At 31.0% G+C, this 13,438-nt stretch overlaps 1 protein-coding gene and 1 long non-coding RNA gene across 2 annotated transcripts; both read left to right on the plus strand.

Annotated features, from left to right (window-relative positions):
• The first annotated feature begins 627 nt into the window (after nucleotides 1–627).
• Nucleotides 628–6,426, plus strand: LOC121219118 (uncharacterized). The gene is made up of 3 exons (XR_005915840.1): nucleotides 628–858; nucleotides 1,117–1,929; nucleotides 2,060–6,426. It is a non-coding gene; the product is annotated as an uncharacterized lncRNA (long non-coding RNA).
• A 333-nt stretch (nucleotides 6,427–6,759) lies between these two features.
• On the plus strand, nucleotides 6,760–11,037 carry LOC121203592 (transcription factor MYB34). Its single transcript, XM_041096780.1, has 3 exons — nucleotides 6,760–9,809; nucleotides 9,891–10,020; nucleotides 10,235–11,037. The coding sequence occupies exons 1-3, from the start codon at nucleotides 9,677–9,679 to the stop codon at nucleotides 10,923–10,925; spliced, it is 954 nt and encodes a 317-aa protein (XP_040952714.1). The 5' UTR covers nucleotides 6,760–9,676; the 3' UTR covers nucleotides 10,926–11,037.
• Nucleotides 11,038–13,438: the final 2,401 nt, after the last annotated feature.

Raw genomic sequence — 13,438 nt, forward strand, 5'->3', positions numbered from 1 at the left:
GAGTATAAAAAACTCCTGACGCTATATCAAATAATTTTCATATAAATAAATTTTAAAACCCTAGACCTAAGACTCAATACTTTATACTCGAGATTCTAAATCCTAAACCCAAGACTATAAATTTGAGAGTTATTAATATTTATTTATAATAGTTACGCTTAATGTTTAAATAAAATTATTAGTATTTATTTAGAAGTCCTCCACATTTTTTGTTTAATTTAATGATAATGTGTCATATTATTATCTATTGATGGTACATGAAACTTATGCACTTACGATGCATCACATATTATTCTTTTTTAAATTTTGTTAAAGTCCAAATGTGATTGAATTATTAGGTATGTTTTCAATAATAATCTCATTTGTAATATGATTTTTAATTGTTATTTAAGTATTGGAATAATTTTTTTTTTATAAATATCGACTGGAATTATATAAATCAATAAAGTAACCAACATTAGTTTAGCTTAACTCTAATCCTACACTTAACAAACAGACTCTAATAAACTAGAAGAATAAAAGCCCAAAACAGTAAATAGAACGGGCCACTAATTAAACTAAATCCAAATAGAATAGGAAACTGAAAAACTAAAGAAAAGTCTCCAGCCGACAAAAAACAGCTGTAACCCATAATTACTTTTCTCTTCCTCTGAATAGTCACAGCCATTAAACGCAGGTCTTTTCATATCTTCAGCAAATCTGTAGACATCTACTATACGTTTCCAAAGCCATCCCTCTTAACTGCCTTTTCCTCTTCTTTTCAAACTCATGGTGGATCTTCTCTTAATAGTTGTCTGGATGCCTATTCCTTATCCTTTCAAGCTCATGACGAACCTGCTCTGAAATGCCATTCTCCAGGTAATAACTTGCATCTTCCTTCAAAGTTTCTTTTGCTATAAAATGCGCCATCATATTTTCTGATCTCGGGATATAACAAAAATCAATTTCTTGAAAGAGTGATTTCGCATCTTGAATGTCTTTTATGATGGCTCCTATAATCGACTTATCCCTTTCTGTACTCTGGCATTTTTTGATAGTTGTCTTTGAATCCCCAAGTATTTCACATGAATTAATGCCTAAAAAGATCCCTAATCTCACTACTTGTAATCCTGCAAGCGCCTCCGCTACAAATGAGGAGGCTACGTTTGAGTGGAGAACAGATTTTGTTGCTAAAACTTCCCCTCGCATGTCTCGAACCACCAGCCCTGAAGCAGATCTAAAAGAGTTTTGCTCAAAAGCCGTATCAAAGTGGATGGTTACACGCGTCCTTTGTTCATTCTGGCTATGGATTCTGACTTCTTCACAGATAAGTAGCTTCTCCTCTAACCCTTTCAGTTCTGAGTTATAACTTATTATCTGTCTTGAAATATCTCTGCCATTTGTGATTTTACTTCATAAAGTAACTGGTTTCTGTTTGACCAGATGAGCCATAGTCCGTAACAGAATAGACGACATTCCTCATTTGTTCCCTGATTAAAGACCCAGATAAGCCACTCCCAAACATTCTGAATACTATTATTTAGCATCCAATCGAACCTTAACTGTTTCCAAACTTCCTCCGTTGTAGGACACTGTCGAAAAACGTAGATACTGTCTTCTTCAATTTGTCTACATTTGGGACACCAATCTTCAGTAACCACTCTCTTCAGCTTCAGATTAGCTAATGTAGGAATATAGTTCCAAGAGATCTTCCATACTGTAATTTTTATTTTCGAGGGCATCCGTAAATTCCATAGCTTTCTGTAGAATTTTTTGTTTTCGGCCTGTATAAAGTAATTGTTAGGAATCCGTGTAGAACTCTGTAATAGTTTATAGGCGCTTCTAACCGAAAAGGTTCCTGATGGTTCTCCTCCCCAAACTTGGAAATCATCCTGCACTGAACTAGACAAAGGGATCTGCATAATACATTTTGTAATATCCGCACTGAAGGTATTAACTAGAATATCTGCTTTCCATGTTCTACTATCTTCGTCAATCAGATCCGATACTAACTCTATATTTGTATTTCCTTTATATCTCTGCACCTCATTTGCTTCGTGACCCGGAATCCAAACATCAGTCCAGATGGAGATATGATCCCCCTTTCCAACCCTCCAACATAATCCTTTCTCTAACAATCCTTTAGCTGACCAGACACTCTTCCAGGTAAGTGAAGGTAAGTTACCAAGTTGAGCACTTAAAAAATCAGACGATGGATAATATTTAGTTTTCAATACTCTTGCTAACAACGAATTCGGAAAATTAATTAAGCGCCAACCTTGTTTAGCTAGTAAAGCGATATTAAACTTGTCCAACTTTCGAAAACCAAGTCCACCTTCTTCTTTCAACGAACACATATCCTTTCATGCACACCAATGAATACCCTTCTTGCCTTTTTGTTTTTGCCACCAGAATTTTGCTATTAATCCTTCCAATTCAGTACAAAGGGATTTCGGGAGTAAAAAGCAAGCCATTGAATAAGTCGGGATGGACTGCAAAACGGCTTTAATAAAAATCTCTTTCCCCTCTTGAGAAATATATTTTATGCTCCAATTCTCTAATCTTACTCGTATTCTGTCTTTCAAATTACGAAAAGATTCTTTCTTTCTCCTTCCCACCAAATTAGGAAATCCTAAATATCTTTCTGGATCGTTTGTACTCCGAACTCCAATCATACTGGTGATCATTCTTTTTTCCCTCTCTTGCGTGTTAGAGCTAAAGAAAATAGTTGATTTTGAAAAATTCACCCTGTGCCCCGAACAGAATTCATACTCACGAAGAATTTGCTTCAATGAACTTGCACCTCGTTCTATAGCCTCTCCAAAAAGAATACAATCATCTGCAAATAATAAATGAGAGACCTGCGGGCCAGTCTTACTCGCCTTAACTCCTCGAATTAATTTTTCTTCTACTACCGATCTCATGAGACTAGAAAGTCCTTCCCCACAAAATAAAAATAGAAATGGGCTCAGAGGATCCCCTTGTCGAAGACCTCTTGACGGACTAAACGGAAGGCCTGTATAATTATTTAAAACCACCGACTAAGACACTGTTTTGACACAGTTCATCAGCAAACCTACCCAGTCTGAATCAAATCCCATTCTTTCCATTATTTCTATCACAAAACTCCATTCGACCTGATCATAAGCTTTGCACATATCCAGTTTTACTGCCATAAACCCTTTTTTCCCTACTCTTTTGTGCTTTAGAGTATAAAGAAGCTCATAAGCCAATAATACATTATCAGAAATCAGCCTTCCAGGAACAAAAGCACTTTGTGCTGAATCAATACATTTAGTTATCACTATTCGAAGCTGATTAGTAATGACTTTTGCAATCAGTTTATACAGCACGTTACACAAGCTAATAGGTTTAAATTGAGTAATGTTTGTAGGGTTCGTAATTTTCGGAATTAGCACAATATTTGTCTTGTTGATTGGGCTCAGATCCATACCTTCATTTAGAACTTGAAGACAGTACATTGCCACTTCATCTCCAATAATCGACCAACATTTTTGATAGAATAGAGCCGGAAAACCATCCTCTCCTAGTGCCTTTGTAGAACCCATTTCTTTTAATGCCTCACATAACTCCTTTTTTGTATAAGGTGACTTTAGCATTAGATTATCTTCTTCAGAAACACATAGTTCAATTCCCCTCAAAACATGATTGTAATCTCCTTTTCTTCCTGCCGAGAACAAATGCTGAAAATATGATCGTGCTATTTCTTCTATTTCTTTTAAAACTTTCGTTTCCCTACCATCTTCCAGTTGTAATTTTTGAATGAGATTCTTTCTTCTTCTTTGCGTTGCTTGCTTATGGAAAAAAGGCAGTATTTTTATCACCTAATTTCAACCAATTAATGCGTGCCCTCTGCTCCCAATATCTTTCATCTTTTTTAATTTCAAAATTAAGTGCAATTTTTGTATCAATAAGTTCTGCCATATTGTCATCACTTCTTTCTTCTTCTAACAATTTTGTCAACTTTAGATGTAAGACCTCCTTCTTAATTTTTCTACTGTATCGAATACCATCGGCCCAGTTTTGCAGCCCCCTTCTGACACAATCCAACTTATGTAGTAAATCCCCAGTTGAGGTAGACCATATATTTCTAACTGTCGCCATGAATGATTCTTCAAGAACCCACCACGCCTCGAATTTTTACTTTCTTTGGACAACCTTCTTAATTTCACGTTTTGTGATTAGAAGTAATGGACAATAATCTGAAAATGAATGAGGAAGGTGACGAATTTGATACTCAGGAAATAGTGACACCCAATCATCATTTGCTACCCTTCTATCTAGCCGTTCTTGAATATTAGTTTCTGGTAGATTGCCTCTTTCCCATGTGAACCAATTCCCACAGAAGCCTAAATCCATTAAATTACAATCTTCAAGTGCCTTTCGAAAATCTTCCATTCTTCCCTCCTCACGAAGTAGACCACCTTTTTTCTCAAACCCATACATGATTTCGTTAAAATCTCCGCAAACCATCCATAGATACTCTTCTGCTTGCCTTAGTTGTCTTAAAAGTCTCCACGTTGCCTCTCTCTCTTGATAATAAGGTGATCCATAAAACCCAGTAAATTGCCATTTATTGCCTTCAACCATATCTTCTATTATAACGTCAATATGCCTTTGCGAAAAACTTTGGAGTTGAACATTGATATCCCCTTTCCATGCCATACACAACCCTCCTCGAGATCCCCTTGAGTCGACGTCAATTCCATTAAGAAAACCACAACTTCTACGAACTCGTTCCATATGACTTCTACTAACTTTAGTCTCTATAAAGAAGACTATTTGAGGATTATATAACTTCAGCGAATGCCGAAGTCTGCGAACTGTCCGTGGACTCCCCAATCCACGGACGTTCCAACTTAGGATTTTCATTATTTTCGGCTGGTCTGCCTTTTGGCAGCCGCCGATACAAAATTAACTTCCAACAATTCTTTACTTCGTATCACCGTAGAATTTACCTCATCACTTCTTGATAAGTCTTCTGCTTCCTCTCTAGCTCTCTTATGACCTTCCTCTCCAATTAGCATATTGTCTTCAAGGTCATGATCCATAGCAATGGGCAAATAAATCGGGTTGGAACTGTCGCCTACTTGATAAGACTTCGACAAACTTCCTTCCAAATTGAATCCTAATACAGGATCTATGTTCTTCCTATTTTCTGTCGAGTTTCCAGCAGCCTCTAAAGTACTCCCAGATCTTTGACATCCCACACGATTTCTTCCCCAATCCCCTTCTCCTTCCTCACGGAGCCATACACTTTTCATAGCCAAAGCTCTTTGAGATTGAGCTCTTAAAGATAAATCCCATCCTATCTCAGCAATTTCCACTCCCAACGACATTTTTGCTTCACAGAAAGAATCACTATGTCCTAATTTACCGCAAAAAAAAAGCAAAAAAGTGATAAACGTTCATACCTAAAATGAACATATAAGCATTGTCCATTAAACATAAGCCTCTTCTTTCTTTTCAAAGAACGCCGAATGTCAACTTGGACTCTTATACGCATATAGTTACGGTTCTCCTTCCCCAAACTAGAGCCATCATACTCCATGAAGACCCCTATAAAGTTTCGAATTTGTGCTGCCAGGTTCTCAGAATAGAAGCCAATAGGGATATTATTAATTTGAACCCAAAAGGGAGAATAAATAAGAGGGACTTTTAGGGGATCTTCTCCCCACTGCAATTGATATAATAACAATAAATGATTATTGAAAGTCCAAGGAGAACCCTTTAACACCCTTTCCATATCCATAACATGAAAAAACTGAAACAAATACCTTTTTTTCTCCTAAATCTCGAATTTGAACACCCCTTACCGGATGCCACAGATTGCCCATGGTATTTTTCATTGCTTAAAGTGGATTGTACTAGCTGTCAAAAAACAACCCACTAACGTAGATACTCCCATCATCCTTTCTGCAGTTTGCTCAACTTGAAGTTGCAAGATCTCATCTTCCTCCTCATTAATTGTTAATCCAGCAAATTCTACCTCCATATTTTCCTAACAATTTCCTACCAATTACGAATGAGTATACCAAAATACTAATCAGAGAATCAAAAAGCAAATCATGCCGTTTGATTTGAACAAAGACTGAAAGAACAAAAAAACCTAAATTCTGCCAGAGAAAGCAGACAGAGACGTGCTAGGGTAGCAGACTATAGGGAGGAAGGAGAATTTACGTTCTACATATCACAGAATTAAGTATTGGAATAATTAACAAAGGTTGAGGCTTAAAATTCGTAAGTGTCTAAGATTGATTTTTGTTTTTCGTAAAATTCTATCCATATTTATTTTAATTTAAATTTCATCGTTTTTGTATAAAATTATTCTAGTTTAGAAAATTTTATATTAGTGATTCGAATGTAATAATTTTTTATATTGTAGTTGTACTCCTAACAAAATTACTAGTAATATACTTTCTTCGATTTTGGTATTGATAGAATCAGCTGTATCAGGCAATACTAATTATTATGCTTTCATGCCGATTATTGATATAAATTTTTTTATTTTTTAAATTAATTTATTTTTTTATATTTTTATATTTATATTTAAAATATATTAAATATGATTATTAAAATTTCATGGAAAATATGACCATTAAAATAAGTTATTAAACTTAATTAATATAATATTTTTAAACTATTTTTTATTTATATTTAAAAAATTAGATGTTAAATATATATAATTTTGTAAATCGAATTAAATCAATAATTTATATTATATATATCATTAAATTAGACTCTAAAATAAAATCATATTTAATTTAAATTTGGGCAATCCTTGTTTGATTTTTCTAATAACTTAAGCTAAGAGTTTATTTTTAAAAAAATTATAATTGCATTCACACTGTTGAAATAGATATAATTGCAATTAATCAATACAATGAATAACTAGATTAAGAAGCAAAATACATCTAACTTAAATTAAAATAATTCTCAAAGAACTCATTAAAATCTAGAACTTAAAATTGTTACTGTTTCTTTATTACCATTGGTGATGATTTAAGATAAAGAATTATTTTAAGAGTTTGTCTGTTTAGAATGTAATACCTCAATATTCGATCCGATTGTTAGGTTAAGGTATCAAAATATCATATTCTTTGTCAAAGTAATTATAGAAATTTCAGATTGATTTATCTTATTATTTGATTATTGAAGACCGTTTTACTCATTTTAGTAACAATTGAATTTATGAAATAACTATTTATGAGTTAAAGGATCTCATTAAAACATATATGATATTCAATCAAATATAACAAAATTTATAAAAATAACACAATTATTAAAGTTTTACAAATAAGTCCATTGGAGGACTTGCACTTTTAAAGTAGTTTACTCATTTTATGTATATTTCATATTTATTTCTAAATTGTTCCAATTAATTTAATTATTCATAAAATTTTAGCCAATATTCCAAAATCAAATCAATTAACAATTATTCATTTATTATTTTATCAATTCATTTAAACATTCTCACATGTATTAATCATTCCATCACTTATAACCATTTTGTAACATTTTAAATTCATCTACTATTTTTTCCTCCTCATCCTTTATGTATATATATTAGGATATTTAGTTTTTAGCATGACATGTTTATACGTAACATTAACTATAATTCAACTATTTACTTATGTGTTCATATCAAAGTTGTCCACTTGTGTCATAGTCACTAAATTATTTATATCTTGAGCTAAAGATTTCGAAATTAAGATTCGCTTGATGTTTTTGAAACTAGACTCAAATATATTTTTACCATAAAAATTTCAGAATTTTTACTTTATCCAACCAGTAAATTAAATTCTTCAAATTTGCCCCTATTCTGCTACTTGACAGCTTCGACCTTTCTTTACTAAAAATTAATTATCTCTTAGTACGGGGTTTAGATAATGTTTCTATTTTATTCTCTTGAAAATAGAATCATTAATAATTTAAACATATAAATTTAATCCCCTAATAATATATTTAAAATTTTTTATGATTTTCCAAACTCATAATACGAGGACTCGAATCCATTCTGACCTTATCCCACAACAAATAATATATCTCAAAATATAAAATTTCATTTCTTACATTGTTTCTTCCATGCAAAACTAGACTCAATAAGCTTTAGTTTCATATTTGATTCACCCTCTAAATCATTTCCTATTCTTTTTGGTGAATTTTCAAAATAGAGTCTCTACTGCTGTCTAAAACTATTTTTAGTAAATTTCTCTACTTTTCCATGGTTCTTTACATTACTTTCATTTAATCATACATAGTCATTATACCTTTATTTATATTCAATTTAATCACTCATATTTATGTGTAGACAGCATACTCATTCCTTAATATTAATACTTTTTACAACACACATCTTATTATCTCTTACTTGAAAGCTTAGTATTTCAAGTTTCTACATGTCATGCTTCATACATACTTTCTATTTCAAGAATTTAGATTAAAATACACATTTCATACATTTTATTCACAACATATTTAATTCAATTTATTGAATGCAAGTATGGTTTGTATGAAAACTTAACTCTTTTTTTGCAAAGAGTTTCTTCCTTTTCTCCTCACTTCCATTTCTTTCTCGTCTTCCTCACTCTCTTTCTCTTTTCTTCTAATTTTTTTCACTTTCATCTACCAATTTTTTGCTTCTAAATTGATGAATAAACTCTCTTCGGTGTCTATGGAAATTTCTAAGAATTTTGGGTGAAATAGTGAGATTTCTTGGCAATGGACTAAATTGCATAAAAAGCAAAATTGCTCTCCTATTTATATTGGTGTTGGACAGTTTAATGATTTCAATTCAATGGCCATAATTTTTTCTTACTTTTCAGTTTAATCCAATGGGCCAAATTTGTCCATAGTCAAGATATTTTCTTATAATTATCTTATTAGTGAAATGACTATTTTACCCTTGAACTTTCTCTACAATTTCATCCTTTTCATGACATCTTTTTGGTAAAATTTACAACTTAGTCCTTCTCTTGTCTTTATTTGTTCACTTTGGTCCTTATTAATCCATTTTCCTTATTTTCTCAACTTTTCCAATGTATATTTTAACCCCTCACGTTTTAAATATTTACACTTCGACCATAAAATTTTTCATATTTTAACGATTTAGTCCTTGGCTCAAATTAATATTTCACAACATACTTCTTATTTGATTTTTCTCTAAGATCCCTTATCCTTTACTTTCTTTATATCTTATTTCACTAAAAATCCATCTCATCTCATATTATTTTCAATTAAGGGGTTTTGAGAATGTTACATAAAAATTATATTAAATTTTGATTAAATTTTAATTTTTAATTGAGAAGTATGTTGTTCCAATTTTCTTTTTGATGGATCTGAATTGGAAGTTTTACTTAATCAAAATTTCACTATACTACCTAACAACATATTGCTAATTTAACTTTTTATGCTGATGAATTTAATGATGTTGTGAAATTAGATAAAAAATGACAAAGGATCATGGGAAAAATAAAAGCAAAGGTCTACCACGTGAGCCTTTGATTTATTTCTATATATATGTAGTGAGAAATGTCCCTCACAGTTTCATATCAGATCTTTTGTAAGAAATCACACCATCACTCCTCAATTCTAATGTGAAACCCCTTCATACTGCTCCATTCATTTCCCCTATACAAAGCATTCACAAAGTGAACAAAGCGACTCACATATCGGAATGGGAAGAACTCCATTCTGCAGTTCAGATGGTTTGAAGAAAGGAGCCTGGACTGCTGAAGAAGACCAAAAGCTCATTTCTTACATTCAAAAACATGGCGAAGGTGGCTGGCGTTTCCTCCCCCAAAAAGCTGGTAATTCTTTAGGTTTCCTTCCTATATGGGCATTGTTTTATTTTTTACTCTTATGTCCATGTTCGAATTTCGGTTTTGCAGGTCTTCAAAGATGTGGGAAGAGCTGTAGATTGAGATGGGCTAATTATCTAAGACCTGGAATTAAGAGAGGAGATTTCACTCCTGAGGAAGATAAAACCATTATTAAACTTCAAGCTGAATTAGGCAACAGGTTATTGCATTTCCAAACCTACCCTTTCCTTTTTCTCACAACGCCAACACAGCGCTCTCAAGTTGTTTTTAAAATCTTTTAACTTTTAGCTTTCTCTAGAATATTGTATATATTATATTATATTCTCTTTACATTATCGCAATCATCTCCATCACTCCTTTTTTCTTTTTCTTTAATGGGATATTCATTTATATATAAGTTTATATTGGTGAAGGTGGGCAGCAATAGCCAGGCACTTGTCAAATAGAACAGATAACGAAATCAAGAACTACTGGAACGCTCATCTAAAGAAACGCTTAGCTAACATGGGTGCAGATCAGGTGACGGTCAGCGGCGCTTCCTCATCCAGCGGAAACTCCGATAGTAATGCCGTCACCAACACCGAATGTGCCAAACCACAACAATCTGAACCCACAAAGAAACGCTCAGCTTCAGCACTGCTACTCAATAAGTTGGCCACTAGGGTCACCCAATGTGTTGGCCCTCTGCGAGCTTCTCAAACTCTGCAGCAACCAACAATGCCATTTAACGGTGGTGCCGAAAATTCCGATATATTTTGCCACCCTTTGCCGAGTTCTACACCAGAAAGTACGTCTTGGGCAGATAATAATAATATCAGTAATTCGCTGACAATACCAGAATGTGGTACTACAAACGCCATTGATGAACGTGATAGCAGTTCTTCTGCTGGAGTTTTAAACGACATTGTGGCCTCCGAGTTCGCTTCACTGACTTGCGTTGACGAACTCAGTGACTGGGGAAACACCAACTACAGCATCGAACCAGAGCAAGTGCAAATTGATTACAGTGATTCCATGACTGTTGGTTATGGTGGACTTTGGGACGACGACGTAATTGTGGTCGATGATGATGATTATACAGTGGGATCTCTGGGGTTTTTATAATAACTCTACTCCATTTAGGTCATGTTTCTGCATTATATGCAAGTATTTGCAGAGCTTTACTATGAACATATTCAGATTTTTATTCCATAAAACAACAATTTCTTTTATTTTATTTTTTTGGCATAATGATGATTACAATAAGCAACTTTACTCAACGTAGATACAGACAATATAAATTTCAAACATCGTACGCATTTATTATAACATAAATTAAATAATTATTTGCAACAATCCATTCCCCTTGAATGAAATAGGGTTAAATCTTAAATGTAATTTTCGATAAAATGATTTTCTGATTGCGATGTAAATTTATATAAAATATTAACTATTTATAGTTACTAATTTATATAATATATTTTATTCTCACATTTTATATAGAAAATAAATTATCAAATATTTTATATAAACATAATAGTTACAAATACATTTATACATATATATATTTACATTTCATAATTAAAGATGTGACAGAGTATGAACAATTCAATTTTTGTTAATTTATATTCATTTGTCAAGCTAAATAAACATGTATGAACTAAGTTTTTAGATTTGTTTATTAATTGAATAGAACCTGGACAAGGTAGGTTGAATTCATTTATGTTGATGAATAATTTCATTTATACTTGTTTAGAACTTATTCAATAAATCATATTCATTGTTCAACTATTATATAATTAATATCATTATTATTAATGTAAAGATTTGTTTAGAGTAGTGGTTAGAGTTCTCATTTCACACTTAAATAACATGAGTTCAAATCTTGTTATCTCCCTTTCTCTACTTTAATATTTTAATGATAAAAAAAATCATTATTGATAATCTATTTAGTGTTATCTTATTACGAAAATACTCGTTAACGTAATTTTAAATAAACAAATGTAATTTTGAAATTCTTAATGAGTATAAGAGGAACATAAATAAACTTAAAAATATACAAATAAAACAAAGCAGCATAATTTAGGTTTAGATGAGCATAAAATCATTATTTTGTGATTTTAATTTTCTTTATCTTGATATTTATTTTTTTACAAGAAATTAAACTGTTAACTTTATTAATGATTCAATTAAGTTAAATTTATTATTATAAAATATGATGTCAATAATCAATTTACAAATAATTATTCTTTTTCATTTTTATAAAAAAAATTAATGATAATCATAAATCTACATAATTTTTAATGTTTCTTTTGAATCAAATAATAAAATAAAAATATATATTAAGTAATGTTTTAAATTTATAAAAATATTTATTTTTTAATTTAAAAGAATCAATATATGCAATTATTTAATCACTTTTTTGCTTTTCTTATAGTGTACATTGAGATGAAATAAATATAAGTATAATCGTAGAGTAATTATTTGATACACCACTCGTAAATATTTTTTAGAATCTAAAAAAAAATTGAAAGAGTAACAAATGTCGCGTTTTTAATTATTAATTAAAAAATTATTTATAAAATCTAAAATACTCCGATATAAGAGAACTTTGGATTTTGTTTACGTCCAAAAACCGCGTTAACTACCAAAAAATAAAATGAATTAAGAGTGTGGTCCAAAAAGAAATCATTAAGAATGTGAATGAATAATTAAAAAGTGGTAAATCATATCATACTAGGGAAAAGAAAGGTTAACGCACGGGATTTGGACACGTATATTTAATTAATGTGAGATTCCCTTATCCACATCTAAATTTGAGCTTATGATGTTTTACAATTCAATTAATTAGCCTTTGTCTTTACCATCAATAAATAAATTATTGTTTGGCCTTTTCTTTTCTTTGTCTCATTCGTTGAGAAGATCGTAGAAACTTTATATTTTTTATTAAACCATTCATATTTTTCCCTTTTTAATTTTCCACTTTCCTTTTAAGGATTCCATTTTACTACTCCCATCTTACTTGTATGTGTCAAGCAATTTTTATAATTTCATCCATGATTTAGGTAAACACCTTTGATCTATAATCTAACCGATAGGGTTTAATTAAAATATTATTTTTAAATTGGTGTCATGAATTAAACGAACACCAATTCATTTATAAAAATTTAAAAAATATCTTTTCATAATTATATTTATTATATTATTTAAAAGTATTTTAATATTTTTAATTTTTAAAAATCTAATAAAAAATTTGGATATGATTGGATTTAACTTCTGCTATTTACATCACTAAAATACTAATTTTACTATTGAACTAAAGCTTTTTTTAAATATAATATTTACATTTTAATTTTATTATGTATATTTTATTACTTATACTAACATTTCAACCCTAGCTCAATTTTTATTTATACTATAACACGAACTTTATTGATTAAAATGAGTGAATGTAAATAAAATTGTGTCTTTGCTTGTGACAAATTAGGATTTTTATTTAATACGAGTGTGTAAGACAATTCTTCTTCTTTTTTCAAGCTTTATTGATTAACCTCTAAAAGAATTATATTTGTGATTTTACTTGTGATAAATTATGAGTTTTATGCAATATTAAGTTTTTATTGATGGAACGATTTTAG

The sequence above is a fragment of the Gossypium hirsutum genome, chromosome A03 (genome assembly GCF_007990345.1).
Source record: "Gossypium hirsutum isolate 1008001.06 chromosome A03, Gossypium_hirsutum_v2.1, whole genome shotgun sequence".
NCBI lineage: Eukaryota > Viridiplantae > Streptophyta > Magnoliopsida > Malvales > Malvaceae > Gossypium > Gossypium hirsutum.